Genomic DNA, 15109 nt, shown 5'->3' on the forward strand with positions numbered 1-15109 from the left:
TTCTGGAGGAGGATAGCTGCTGGCATTGGCTTGGTCAAATAATGACAGGGTCAGTGCTCTGAGATTCTCTTGGCTTTTCCTCATGGTGGCAAAATGCCTGTTGTGGCTCCAGGCATCACATCTTCCATCAAGGCAGGAAGAATGGAGGGCCAGGGAGGTGTTACCCATGTCTGCCTCTTGTAGCAGAAAAGCATAAACTCTCCCAAAAGCCCCTGTAGAGTTCCTCTTAAATTTCACTGGCCATACCTGGTCATATGCCCCACCAAGCTTGAAAGGAGTCTGCAACAGTGGGAGTTGGGATTTATAACCTCCACAGTGGGAGGCAGCTAGAGAGAAGCGGCATGGATGTGGGTGGCTGCCGCGGCCCCACTGGACAATGTGGAGTTTCACCCGTGGCTTGCTTCCACAGAGCACCTCTGGGGAGCACTGAGTGGAATCCCAGCCATCCTCTCCCGGGGGCTTGCTCCATCCCAGATGCTCTGTCTTGCTTCTTGTCATATGTCTGAGCAACATACAGACCTCAGGGGGAGATGTCTTTGGTGAATGGTGGTTTTTATTGGGGGATTGTGCTTTATACTTGCTCTCAACAGGCAGACATAAAAATACCATGACCATGTTCTCACTGAGAGTCATGAACCTTTTAGAGCCTGGCTTGCACACATACACACACACAACCCCGCAGGCAGCATGTCTATTTACACTGGTGGGCACCCCACCCAGGAAAAGGGCACCGTCTTGGTCATCCTCAAACCACTCAGTTAGGGGTTGAGACCAGGATGACCCCTTTCCTGCTGAATGTCCCACGTTTGGTCCGAGAATAAAATAGCGTTCCAGCATCAGCTTTTTCTGGCCGTTCTTGGCGGGGAGGGGCGGTGGAAAGAAATGCTTTCCTAGCACAGCCCTATCACCTTAAATGAAGGGGTTGCAAGGCCAGAGGAGGGCAGGGAAGAAACTGACTTGGTTTCTTCTCTAAATCTTTAACAGTGGGCTAGAAGCAGAAGGTTGACACACGTGGTCTCTCATGAGGGTTTTGAGGAAGAATGAGCTCAGGTGGTGGAAACCAAGCAGGGAGCCGGTGCAGGAACTGGAAATGGGGACTCAAAGGAGCCTACGAACCACCGTTCGTATTTCCAGAAACCCACGGAAATCATTGTATATTTGTTCTCCAGATGTCAGGAAAAGGGAAAATAATTTTTTTTTTTTTTTTTTTTGCTAGAATTGCATCAGAACGGTGGGGTAAGAAAATGCAGATTGGCAATGATAGACCTCTCCAGTGACAATGGCAATTATGAAACGGACATAATTTGCTGGGCAAATGTCTTCCCAGGTCTGGGGACCCAGGAATGGGGTGGATATTCGAGAGCCCTTGGGGCTGCAGAGGCAGGGCGGGGATCCCCCAGGGCACAGGTGGCTTCAGGGATGACTTTTCCAGTATTTACTGTCCCTGGCTGCTTACAGGGTGGTCGCGAGCGCCCCAGCCCAGGAACTGGTTGGAAACGCAAACTCTCAGCCGCCAGCCCAGATCTCCTGAATCACAAGCTGTCCTGTGACACGACCCCCAGTGATTTGTAGGCACAAGCAAGTTTGAGAAGCACTGTTCTAGATTTGGGGAGCAGGAAGGCCGCAGCCCTGGTTAGGTGTGGTTACAAGGCCCAGACAGGGAGGCCCCGGAGAGGAGAAAGCAAGCGCCTGGGTGTGGGGGAAGCTGGCAAACTCTGAGAAGCTTTCCTTGTCAGTACCTTGCAACCTGGCGGCTTTGAGCCCGGAGGCCGCCTTCAGAGCTGCCCTGCCCTTCCTCCCCAAGGACAGCTGCACTTGAACCATATTCCCCTCAGCTGGCTTTCAGGGCAGGTGTTCTGAGATGCTCTACTGCAATGCCCCCCACCTGACCGCCAGGGAAACCACAGTCAGGGAAGCTTTCGGAGAGCAGAGAGCTGGGCTGTCCAGAGAAGTAGGGCCCCGTGGGGCCTGGGCAAGATGGAGGGCTGGTCAGGCCAAAGAGGGGCCTCTCTCTCCTTCCCAGTTCTGCCAGGAGAATCTCAGCAGAGCTTCTGGGAGAGGTGCCTTGGGAAAGTTTTCTCGGCAGCAGCTTCCTTTTGGAGCAGAAGCGGTGAGTGCTGGGAAGGAAAAGCCAGGGAGCTTAGGGGCCCCAGCTTCTTTAGGGGTGGGAAGGAGGGCCCAGGCCCTCTGGGGCATTTTCACAAGAGCAAGCGTGAACATCATGGCAGATGGCCCCAGACTGGGGGACCCCGGGGCTGGCAGGCGCGGAAGGGCTGCAGGCGGGCGTGGCCGGGCTGGAGCGTCAGCAGCCCCGTCTACAGAGCTCTCTCTTCGCTGGTGAGCGTCGCGATTCTCCGCAGGTTCTCCCTGACTTTCATAAACTCGGGGGCATGGTCCTCTTTCTTTTCTGGTGGTTTTTCCAGCTAAAGGAGAGACAAAGCAGAGGTGTAAAATCGGGGGCGGGTCTAGGGGGAGCTCCTCTTCCCCAAAGCACAGTGTTTGGACCGCGGATCCTCTCTGGGGGAAACAGAACGGGGGATCAGCGTTGCCAGCAGCCTGGTAGCTGGGGTGACAGCATGAGACGAACTTTTCCTCTCCTCGGCTGGCGCCTCAGGTTCCACCTCTCTAGAATGGGAACGCCATCTGGCTCACAGGGCCGTAGCGAGAATTAAATCAGGATCAGCATGCGATAGGTTGGGCCGATGAGGGAACTGAGGTTCAGAGAGGGGAGGCCACCAGCTCAAAGTCACACAGCCGAGTGAGTGGCAGCATGAGGACTTACGCTGGTGGTGGAGTGCTGGTTGAAGCCTCATTTGGCGTCATCTTGTCCCTCTTGCCAGCTGTGGCCAAGTGTAGCCTCCCCCCCCCACCTCCGTACCACCCCCGCCCAGCCCAGGCCGGGAGATAGTCCTGGAAAGGGCTGAGGCCAGGGCTAGGCGCTCTCACCCACCTGGTTCAGCCTCTGCTGCCGTCTCAGCAGCTCCTGCTCAAAGGGGCACTGCAGCCGCTTGGCCTCCAGCTCTTCCTTCTTCTTCTTGATGAGCTGGTTCCGCCTGCGGTGCTCCAGGACCCGCTGCAGCTCTGGCTTGCTGTCCACGCCCAGGCCCCTGGGTGGGGGGAGCCATCAGGAATGCTCAGTGTCCCCCCGTCCCAGTCTCAGGGCTGCGCCCCATACTGACACCAACCTATACCATTGTGTCCTTCACCCCCCAACCCCTGCCATGGGCAGCTCCAGGAGGGGGTCTCATTCCTGTCCCCTTACAGGGAGCCAGGAAGTGAGGCTCCTAGGACTGAAGACCCATCCAAGTCACAGCTGCGAAGGGGCTGAGCGAGGATTTGTACCCAGGCTGTCTGACCAGGTGGTATGTCATTTCTGGTTGTGCCAGGGTAGGTTTCTAGAGGTGGATTTGCTGGGTCAGGCTCTTTGAAAAGATTTTGGACACATATTTCCATCTGTCCCTTAGAAAAGGTTCTCCAATTTATACTCTGCCGTCAGTGTACAAGGGCATCTATTTCTCCCCACTGTCACTGTTCAGTCTTCTTTATTTGAGAATCTGCTGGGCAAGGAATAATGTCTGGTTTTCACGAGTGTTTCGTTGATTCTTCGTTACATGGGAACAACAGCCTTTGAGATGTGCACCCGTCATTTGCATTTCTTCTTTTGTGAACTAACTGTACCATCTTTGTTCATTTTTTTCCCGTGTGGATTTATAAGTGATAGGTATATATTTTTTTGTGTGTTTTATATTGCAAAAAAGACTGATTTGTCTTTAGGCTTTTGTTTGTTCTATGGTGGTGGTGGTGTTTTTTGACATGAAAAGGGGTGGTTAAAACACATTCGGAGAAAATACACATGATATACTAAGCAAGACAAAAAAGAACCTGCTGAAGATAGAAAATGACACCTGCTGGAAGGTCTTGAACAGCGGAAAATAGGAGAATCCTAGCCCGTGCCAATACCAGAATGTGCCAGTAGAGGGAGCTGCAGAGGCGCCGCCGCCTTCGTCCTGGTGCTAGCCAGCAGGGAGGTATTTCCCAGGCTGCCTCCACATTCCCTTGGTTCCTGAATCCCAGCCCTGCCACCTCAAGCCTGTCTCTTTCATTGCATCCCTGGCCTCCCTGTTTCCCTTATGCCTCTCCCTCCTACCCGCCCCTCTTGATTGTGACATCCCTGCTTGAGGCCTTTTCCAGGTCCGCATATCTCTGGCCAACCTCAAAGTCAATGCTGCCAACACCCTGAGCTACGTGGGTTTCCTGTCTCTTCGAACATGCTCTTCCATTTGGTGGGAACATACTTGCTTTCCACCAGCTGATGCCTACCTTCTAGTCTGGCTGACTCCAGCCCACCCTTCAGGCTTCAGCTGAGGCATCCTCTCCTCCGGGAGGTCTCCTTGGACCATTCCCAGGTGTGTCCTCTGAGCTCCTAGGCCCATTTAGGGCCTCCTCATAGCCTGTGGTTATGCATACATCCCCACTGTGAGGGCAGGAACTGGGTCCCATTCCTTCTTGTACCTCAGGTCTGGATACCATGCCTGGCACATAGTAGGTGCTCAGTAAATATATGTGGAGGACAGGCATGAGTAGGTAGCTGGGAGGGAGAGCAGGGCTCTTGGGGACCACTGGGAACTAAACCTTCACAGTTTCTGTGGGTGACTGTGTGTGGTACCCTTAGCTCTCCTCAGCTTCCGGGAGAGCCAGCATGACCATCAGCCCTGCCTTTCACAAGGGGTGCCTCTGCGAGGCCCAGCAGGCCTCAGGAGATGCTTGCCAGGAGGAGGCAACTGAGCTCTGTTCCCACCTTCTGTGGTTCATGAGCAGCTCTCGATGCAGCTCCTGGTGACTCCGGGAGGCCTTCACAGGGTTCAGCAGCTTCTTGGGCTTGATGAGCTCTGGGTTCCATTCTCTGTATTCGGGCCGGGCCATCAGGCCTCCGATGTCTGCCCGCTCCCTCTGGATCTCCGAGTACATCGAGGCTGTAGAGACAGGTAGGGGTGGGGATTGGTCAGAGTGGGGTCCACAGTCTCACCCACCGACCTGGGGCACAGCTGAAGGCTCTCGATGTTAGATGGACTTTGGCCATCTGTCGCTGTGAAGCCCTGGGCTGAGTGTCTGACGTTCTGAGCTTCTGGTCTCCTGATTTGTGAGATGGGAATAATTGAACCTGTGCCCAGGGTTGTTGTAAGGATTGGAGATCTGTTTGTAAAGCGCGGTGTGGAGCTGAAATGATACTGGGGTGGACACATGCATATATTTTTGGCCTGACTTTGTAGAAAATAATATCCTACAAAAAGAATTATGTTTGAGTTGTTTGTTTTTCAGTGAGCTCTAATCAGAAAAAGAAAAGATACTTTTTTAAAAAGAGCAATTTGCATTTGTTAAATGTGGATGAACCTAGTGATCAAAAGGAGAATTCACCCCCCTATTGTCCCGTTTCCCTCTCCTCCATTCCGAATTCTCTGTTGAAGCATCCAACTTTTCAGTTTCTCCAGATCAAAGAGGAGAGTAGGAAATCCCAGAATGGCTATGTGTCTAATTACAAAGTGATGGCTGTCATCTTTAATGCAGATGGCTGGCTTCTTGATGGCCTCACTTCCACCACAGAAGCACGAAATTTGTCAGTTTACTCAAGTAGAAATTCAGGCAGAAGGGCTCCCTCCTACAAGCTAGCTTTGTATCCTTGCAGTGCCCCAAAGCAAACTTCTGTGTGTGTGTGTGTGTGTGTGTGTGAGAGAGAGAGAGAGAGAGAAGAGAGAGATGACAGAGACTGACAGAGAAAGGAAGACTTCTTCAGAAAAAGTCTCCAGGGCGATGACACAGCCTGGCCATCAGCTTCTTTTAGTAATTCAAGTGAAAATTGAGGCGCTGGTTCTCCCTTCATGAATTCTGCCTTTCTGAGGTTGAGCTTCTGCTCTATGCCAAGCACTGGCATAAACAGGAGTTCTCCAAGTAAACTAGCTAGTCATGGTGGTGTGTGCGAACACCCGGATATCGGCAATAGCTCAGTGGGGCTGGAAAATGCAGGAGGAGGGGGGTGGCAGGGTGTAAATGGCAAGGTGACATATCAGGGAATGGCGGCATCAAAGGGGAGATTATGTTTTGCAAATGGTGGCCCACTGGATACGTGTTTGGCATTTCTATTATTACCCATTGCAGGGTGCTGTTTGGAGAATTAAGTGAGATCCCATTTGTAAAGGTGCTGTGTAAACTGGAAAGAGTGTTAATTATTACAAGATAGTTTGGAAGTAGCCAGATGAGGTGTCAGAGCTTGAAACGTCTCTGCTAATTTTTTTTTCTTGAATTCACATTCTCAGAACTGTCTCTAACATGAAAATTCCAATTAATCCCCTTTCTTCACTTTCTTCATAAGGCTGTTTGTTTTCAGGTTCTATCCTTCCCAGCTCTTTGGTTTTTAAAGATTGTGGTAGTATTTGATAGTTGAAAATGGGCAGTTGACAAAACAGCTCCCTCATCTTTTAAAAATTTGGGCATTTTCCTTTTTTTTTTTTCTAAGTAAACGCTACACCTAACGTCGGGCTTGAGCTCATGACCCCCAGGTCGATAGTCGCCTGCTTTACCGACTGAGCCAGACAGGCACCCCTAAAATGTGGATATTTTCTTAGTCTGTGGGTTTATGTTTTCTGGGAGCCAATGCATTGGATCCCTGATTCAGACTGGTGTTTGGGGATTTTTTCTCCCCTTTTGCTGCCTGGTCTCATGACCAAGTCCCACCAAACCTTCGGGTGGTTTTTAGCCATCCTCTTTACTCATCCTATCCACACCATGCTTAAATAACTGCCATAGCTCCTTGGCTGTTGATCCTGCCTATAGTCCTTTTCTGTCCCAAACCTTCCAGAAAGTCATAATTTTCATCAGTCATGCCATCTTTGGAATAACTAACTGTATTGTACATTACCAAAGCCACAAGGCAGGAAACAACTGTATAAGTTTAGGAAAGGAGAAGGCAGAAATAATTGGCTTAAGATACCACGACATACCGAGAATTCCCAAATGGATTAACATTAAAACATTTGCAATGAATGAGAGAATTCAGTAATGTGGCCAGATACAAAGTAAGTACACAAAAGCTGAGAGTGTCTGCAGATCAGGAATGACCACTGAGAACGTACACAATAAAATTTTTCATTCATTCTACAATATTTTTTTAGTTCCTACAATCTGCCACATTTTGTGGTAGACACTAGACAGACAGAGGTGAACTAAGCAAACAAGGTTCCTGCTCTCACAGAGCTGACATTCTGTTAGGGAGGCAGACAGTAAACATGGACACACACCAATCAAAACAAATGATTGCAAATTGCCGGGAGCCCACTGAAGGAACCAGGGGTCTGGGATAGAGACTGACAGGAGGACCCATCTTCAGCCAGGTGCACTGGGAGGGTCTCTCTGAGGACGTGACATTTCAGACCTGAGGACTGAGAAGGAGGAGAGAGGCTGTTTGGGGCAGAGGGAAAGAACAGCCTGTGTGACTCATGTACCTTGAACAAGCGTGGTCTGTTCAGGGAACAAAAAAGCATAGTGTGTCTGGAGTGGCGTGAGTGAGGGACAGGGAGAGTGGTTGGTGTGAGGGTGGACGGGTGGGTTCAAGTCGGGGAAAGAGTGCGTCTCATTCGATTTTTAAAAAGGCCATTCTCTCTGGTGTGTGTGGAAAAACTGTCAGCAGGTTTTGGGAAATTTTTACAGGACTTTGGTTTCTTTGACTTCCATTGGGGACTCGTCTCTCCAGCCTGTTAAATTCCAGAGTAAGAACATCTGATTGGCCAGGCGGAGACTCTTCACCCCATAGGTCACCAGCCAGCCAATGGGTTGGCTGCCGGGGGCCGGGCCCCACCGCAGCTGCAGGACCCTTTCGGCGGTGTCCCGCCTGGAAGAGGGACCCTGTGTGTGTTCAGGACATCCTGCACCTAGGCCCCACCAGTGACCAGCTCTGGCTCCAGGCATTTTTATTTTGTTTTAAAAATGAAATCAGAGGGGCGCCTGGGTGGCTCCGTGGGTTAAAGCCTCTGCCTTTGGCTCAGGTCATGATCTCAGGGTCCTGGGATTGAGCCCCGCATCAGGTTCTCTGCTCAGCAGAGAGCCTGCTCCCCCCCCCCCCCGCCCCCTCTGCCTTCCTCTCTGCCTACTTGTGATCTCTGTCAAATAAATAAATAAAATCTAAAAAAAAAAAAAAAAAAAAAAAAAAAAAAAAAAAAAGAAAGAAAGAAAAAGAAATCAGCATGTAGCTGGGGAGAGGGAGGTGGTCCTCCTGAGGCGAGGGTGGTGTGGTGGTTCAGGCAGGGATCCTGAGCGATGTGGCTGGTTCTTCAGACCAAAGGAAAGGCTGGGAAAACTGCTGCCTTTGCCGGCTCTAGAAATGACACGTGTGAGATCTGTGGTCACGCGTGTGGGGGTCCTCCAGGGCTCAGCCACTAAGCCGGCCTTCCTGCCTTTTAGTTTAATTAAAAGAGCCCCCCCCCCCCCCCCCGTGTAGAAATGACAGGGGCCAGCCCAGATGCTAGGTCAAGAAAACCGGGGCTTCCCTGGGTAGGGGAGGGGACTGGGGGCAGGTGGTCCTCCTGAGCAGAGGCCGGCGGGGGGAATCCGATCCCAGGGCTGTCCCTCAGGCACCTGGGGGGTCCTGAGAGATCAGAGACCTTGGGGGAAGTGGCCATGATGGGGGCACAGTGCGAGGTCACCTCTGAAGAGACAAAGATGAGTGCCCAAAGGAGGAGCTGGCAGAGAAGAGGAACAGGCCAATGGAGGGGGAATTAAAGACAGAATGAAGCTTAGGTGTATGGACACAGGAGCCTCCCTGACGGGATTTGAATGTTGGCTGTGCCCCTTCTTAGCCTTGGGCAAGTTTACCTCTCCTCTGCAGCAAGAGTTCCCAAACTAAACCTTTGGACCAAATTCAACCGCTTTGGAACGCAGCCATGCCCACTCATTACTTACTGTCTACATGGCTGCTTTCCGCTAGAACAGCAGAGTCGCAAAGGTGCAACAGCTGCTCTTGTTCAGCATCCTTCTTCATGAGGGTTGTTGCAAAGTAAACAAGGGGATGCTTGCTTCGTGCTTGGCAAATGCCTAGCACAGAGTTGAAGACTCAGTGTTGCTACATATCTGGGCAGCCAAATACAGCAAGGCAGGTTGTGCACTGTACAACCCTAGGTCCTCACTCCTGTAAATTAAACGATGAGTGGAGCCCCTGGAATTGCACGGCGTGGCCACCCAATTAGCTGTTTTTAACAATTACTAATAAATCCCAGTCCTAGTCTTGGATGGAGTTTTCTTATCCTCTTTAGAAACCACACTGATTTAATCAGTGCCCCTTAACCCTGGCTACATATTGGCATCAGCAGAGGAAGTTTTAAAAATACCAATGCCTGAGTGGCACCCCAGGGATTCTGACGTCACTGGCCTGGGAGGGCAGCCTGGCTTTTGGGATTTTAAAAAGCTCCCCGAAAGCTTCCAACAGTCAGGCAGCTTTGTAAACCATGGAGTTACTTAAAAAAAAAAAAAAAAAAAAAAAAAAATCAATCTTCTTTGTTTTAGCCTGAGTGATTTCAGTTGACTGATTGACCTGGTTGTGGTGGGCAGGTGTGGTTGAGGTCATAGTTCTTAGCTACTGAGTGACCTTGGATGGATCTTAACCTTGAGGACCCTCCTCCTTTGTAAAATCACTATGCTGTGAAGACAGGATGAGCTGAGAGGGGCAGGTGCAGCTGGTAGGTGACAGCTAAATGGAGTGTTGCATTGACTTCAAGGTGGGCAAATAATTCTCGCTTACTCTGCAGACCATGGGACTTTCTTCCTGTTTGGGGGCAGGGTGGGGTTGGTAGTAAAATGTCAGGGGAGAGATTGGGAGAGAGTAAAATGTCAGGGAAGATCCTCTTCTCCCTTGGTTCTTCCCTTTTTCTGCTGATAACCCAAGAGGTCCCACAGCTTCTTCTTAGGGGTTCTGCAGACACCAGCCCCACACCAGGCAAGGCTCAGCTGGGGTCACTAACTGCTCCCAGGATGAGCACACCAGCTGTTGGAGCATGTGTGGCTGATGTTAGGGCGGTGGCGGGGACCCAGGTCCCAGTGGATCCTGAGCGGCCTAAGGGCTTAATGTCCCCTTCATCTGCCTCTTTGCCATGGTGGCTCTGGTTCTGTCTTTGGAGGCATCAGTTAGAACACATGACACACGAGCCAGTCAAGCTGCAAGGTTAAGGCAAAAGTTTTGGAGGAGTCGAACTGGGTCTCAATCATGGTGGGTTACTTCTTACTAGCTGTGTGAACTTGGCTTCCCCTCTCTGAGCCTCTGTTCAATGGAAATAATGGCCATACCTACTCCTGGGGCTGTTTAGAGGGTGACATGATCAAATGTGCATGATGTGGCTAGTCCAGTGCCTGGCACAGGGATGCTCTCAGAAGGCAAACTTTCCTCCTTTCCTGAAGGGACCTGTGGCAGGCATTCAGCATTTGGCAGAGGCTCACTCACCTACATCTGGATCTCACGATTGCCCCGGAGGCTGTCTGCAGTACTGTTTTATCGTGCCTGTTTTGTAGATGAGGCTTGGCAGCTGGAGAACTTCTAGCCGGAGGGAAACACAGACCCACCGGGGAGCCCCTGCCCAGCCCTCGCCACCTTGGGCTTGAGCCAGAATCCACAACCTGTCTGTCCAGGGGCTGGCCTTTATTTAGGAGGGGACCAACTGGTGGCCTTCCCTCCCCGGGGTGTTGGTCAGAGTCTTCCCTGCTCTCCCTTCCTGCACCCTAGATCCTCAGTACCATTCAAGATGCAGATTCAGGATGCACTTGGGACCCTCTTGGCTCAACATTTCAAGAGGCAGAAGGGTAGAGGAGGAGAGAGGCTTTTAAAATAACCACTGGCAAAAGAGAGTGAGGCATTCAATGAAAATGACAAGCGTGGCCACTGGATTTCCCAGTCCCTTCTTGCCATTTTTCCCTCCCAATAGGGAGTGTCCCTCCCCCTTTTTAAGATTTTATTTATTTGAGAGACAGTGAGTGAGAGAGAGAGAGAAAGAGCACAAGCTGGAGGAGGGGCAGAGGAAGAGAGAGAAGCAGGCTCCCTGCTGAGCAGAGAGCCTGATGCGGGGCTCCATCCCAGGACCCTGGAATCACGACCCCAGGACCCTGGAATCATGACCCGAGCCCAAGGCAGCCGCCTAAGCAACTGAGCCACCCAGACGCCCTGAAAGTGCCCTTTTGTGTTGCACTGACTGGAGACTATTTTTGGTGGCGCCTGCCTGGGATCAGGGCTCTGCATTTGGATGCAGCACCCCCACCCCTGGGAAAATGGTTCAAAAGTCCTAAACATTTTGCCCTGGGGCCACCGTGACCTCCCAGTTTGTGAGGAGAAGGTCTGGGTGGGCATTCAGGAGTTTGACCCAATGTCATAGTGGAGTCCAGAGCCGGACATGGAAGACCCTTAACAAGGCTGGTGCGGAGTGTGGCGCAAGGAACAAGTGTCAGCGGGTACAAGGAGTATCACAGATCCTCCTGCGGGTCCACCAGCGGCATGATGCCAGCCCTTCCACTCTGGAGGTGCCTCCCGGGGAACAATCCTGGCAGGCATTTACCACCAACGGAGCTAAGAGACCCTCGGGATCCAAGCCCCTGGACACGGAGCTCTTGGGGCTGCTCACAGCTGGGGAAACCAGCCAGGTTTGGCAGCTGTTCCCAAACGTGACCCAGTGAACCCCTGATTTCTAGCTCAGTCCCGGGCCTGCCTCTGCTGCCAGGTGCTAGAGCCACACTGACCAGGCAGTTACCATGTTACCATGCACGTGGGCCGCCTGGCGTGCGAAACCACTTGCAGTCAGAGCTTGGAAAGTTCTCACCACAGACTGAGGAGGTTGGCCACTGTTGCGGCCCCTTTCCACAGAGGAAAAAAGTGAGGCTCTGAGGAGTCATCTAACTGCCCCAGATCACACAGCCAGTAAAGGAAGGAGCTCGAATAAAAGCTGGGAGATCTGTCTGATGCCAGGACCTGGGTTCTCTGACTTGTGCCTTGCGGTTGCCCCGCCTGTTGTCTGTCTACTAATGAGGATTAAGCCCGTTATTCTGTGTGATAATGGATTTGGGTGGGGGACAGAGCCCTGGTAACCCAGCTCCAAGAGCTCTGCTCCCCTGACAGCCTGCCCTGGGGCTCCTGGGGCCCTCACACCTCCTCCCACGGCCACTCCCTCCCCAGCAAAGGGAAACAGAATAGAAATGGTCTTACTTCTCAGCTGCGTCTCTGGGAAGGGAACTTGGGAGCCGGAGCCGTGGCTGGGTCCCTCACTCCGCTGGGAAGTCCCACACTAGCAAGGAGGGCCGCCTCTGAAGGGCGGTTCTTAAACCCCTGGGGACTGCAGGCGGCTGCGTGTGCCAAGGAGTGAGGCCGCTCTGCATTCCTGTTTATTCTGGTATCAATAAAAAGGAACTGTTACTATAGTAACGGATATTTCACTTGGTGCACGACCACTTCCACAATGCAGAACACCACGTCCAAGCCACACGCCTGAGAGGCACAAGTAAATACCTATTTGGTCAGATTGTGGAGGACTGAGAACCATGCCAAGCTTTGTCTGAGCTGGGCGTCCAGCACAGAGTCATTTCCCTTGTTTCCAATGGGAGGGTCAGCGAGAGTGCATTCCAGAGCCTCCCCAGGCGAGGGAGAGCCGAGCATCCGGCCCAGGCCCTGCGGTGCCCAAGGCTTTGGGAGGAAACGGCTCTGAGGTGGGAAGGGAGGACGGGCCCACACGGGTTCAGTTCTTGGTCATCCATCTGACTTACTCCACACTTTGAACTTCATCTGAACTTCAGAGAGGAGCAAGGGAACGCCGCCCGGCTAAGAATGTGAGGAAGGTGGAGGCTGATGGGCTCTGGGTGGCGGGCCTCAGGGGCTGGCACCTCTGGCGAAGGTTGGCTGGAAGGCCACGAGGCCCAGGATGTACATCAGCCGTGAACGGGACACTAAAAAGACCATGTGTGCCCCATTTGGCCTATATCATTAATTTAACCGACATTTCTTGAGTACCTACTGTGTTCCTGGCCCTGTCCCCAGTGCTGGAGCTACAGTGTGAATGACAGCTCTGGGCTCTGGGAACCTGTATTCACGGGTGGGTGGTGGGGGAGTCCGACAGGAAGGAAGACAAATCAGAAACTTGTACCCATGATGAATGTTGGGCAGAAAGTAAGACTGGGTGAGGTTGCGGGGGAAGGGGGAGTGCTGAGCTCAGGAAGGGTGGACACGGGGACGCTGACCTTTAAGGGAGGCCTGGGTGGTGAGAAGGAGCCAGCAATGTGCTGTCTGTTCCCACACGAGGGCATTCCAGATAGAGGGCAGAGCCAGCGGAAAGGCCCAGGATGGGAGTGAGTTTGATCTAGTGGAAGAAGGCCAGCGGGGCTGGAGTGTTGGCATGAGGGGGAGGTTGGGGCACGGGGCTGAACACAGACTCGGGGGCAGGTCATGCATGGCCTGGGAGCCTTGACCAAGCCAGCCATTCTGGGGCCACTTAAATAAGCTTAGAGGGTCACAGATTCTTAGATATAGAACAGTTTTCTAGAAACAGCACATATTCCTTCTTCCTAAATTCTGCTTCTCTTGAAGTACTTTGAATGGTATCCTCCCCAGGCTTCCTGTCCTGCTGTGGCTTAATTTTACTAAATTCTGGTGGTGAAAGTCTGCCTTTAAATTCTTGTCAAGCCACTCTTTGTTGCCACATGTTGTCTTGCTGTGTAAATGGCTCTTCTGGGCATTTCCCAGGGCCCACAGTGGCTGATCTGAACCAATCCGGGTGCCTTCTGACAGTGGGGGAATAGGAGGGATCCTGGGGAACTGACAGCTTCTGCTCACCACCTGGAGAAAATAGAGCCCCCTAATCCAGCTTACTCCAGGGGAGCAGACTCTGAGAGTCCCCATACTAGCAATGACCTTCATCTCCATTTTGCATTCTCTTTATTGGAAAACTCTGATGGCAGCCCCAGAGCAATGGAGAGTCAAGGAGAGCTGGGCAGGCATCCTCCAACGTTGGGTGCCATATTCCCCAGGCAGTTGGGACTCACTATGCCTCTTCCATTAAAGCTCTTCTCACAGTCCAACCTGTGTACAGACCCATCAGGCTCATCCACCAGACTACCAGGCTGAGGGCTGGGGCCTTACCTTATCCTTATCCTTCTTAGTATTCCTGTCCCAGTACCAAGGAGTTCAGTAACTATCATTGACTTGTAGACACCAAAGACATTGACACTCTTTTTATTATTTTTTTTTTCAAGATCCAAAACTTATCTTATCATACAAAATGTATGTGCAGAACGTAGAGGCCCAATCTGGAGGCATATACACTGAACTGCTAAAGTGGTCGGTTCTAGATCAATGTATCTCAGATGTCACGACTAGGCATCATTTGTGAGATGAGCTAAAATGGGCCATGCTCCTGGATTGCTATATTAGAACTTATGAGGGAGGGGCCCACAAATCTGGATTTTTAACACCTCCCTTCCCCCGGGGATTCATTTATCTCCAGGAGTTTGAGAACCACTATTCTATGGCAAAAAATTGCAGACCCTTCTTAGTCATAAAATTTCTGTAATGTTTGTGGTTTAAACACAGAACAAGACCAAGCGTACATGGCTTTTGCTCTCAGGAAACAATAAAGATTAAAAATATGAGAAAGGGGGGCACCTGGGTGGCTCAGTGGGTTAAAGCCTCTGCCTTCAGCTCAGATCATGATCCCAGGGTGCTGGGATCGAGCCCCGCATCAGACTCTCTGCTCGGCAGGGAGCCTGCCTCTCCTCGCTCTGTGCCTGCCTCTCTACCTACTTGTGATTTCTGTCTGTCAAATAAATAAAATCTTAAAAAAAATAGAAAAAATATGAGAAAGAACAACCTTTTCCAACTAGCGATAGTTATGATTCATATCTGGTTCAGTCATGTCCATTTTGCATATTGGAAAATAGAGGACTTCCGGGCAAATGAGGCTTTTAGGAGTTTACTCCAGGTTACTGCCAAATTCAGCCCCAGTTGCTGCCTCCTGCCTTGGTCAGTAGAGCTTTCCCTGGAGGCCTCCCCATTCTCCCTAAAGGAAGGGCTCTGGGATACCGGGGTGGGGTGGGGGGGCTG

At 51.6% G+C, this 15109-nt stretch overlaps 1 protein-coding gene across 3 annotated transcripts in view; it reads right to left on the minus strand.

Annotated features, from left to right (window-relative positions):
- Nucleotides 1–533: 533 nt before the first annotated feature.
- The window catches only part of FAM107A (family with sequence similarity 107 member A), a 52123-nt gene continuing 37547 nt past the window's right edge, over nt 534–15109 (minus strand). For 2 of the 3 annotated variants that reach the window (XM_045990716.1, XM_045990717.1), the window contains 3 exons: nt 4799–4973; nt 2951–3107; nt 534–2423 (listed from right to left, as the gene is read on the minus strand). In XM_045990716.1, the coding sequence (XP_045846672.1) occupies nt 2316–2423; nt 2951–3107; nt 4799–4973 (440 nt within the window). In that variant the 3' untranslated portion in view covers nt 534–2315. Of the gene's footprint in view, nt 2424–2950; nt 3108–4798; nt 4974–12226; nt 12377–15109 lie in introns of those variants that run through there. The other variant, XM_045990718.1, reaches the window with a different exon arrangement.

The sequence above is a fragment of the Meles meles genome, chromosome 20 (assembly GCF_922984935.1).
Source record: "Meles meles chromosome 20, mMelMel3.1 paternal haplotype, whole genome shotgun sequence".
Classification (NCBI taxonomy): Eukaryota; Metazoa; Chordata; class Mammalia; order Carnivora; family Mustelidae; genus Meles; species Meles meles.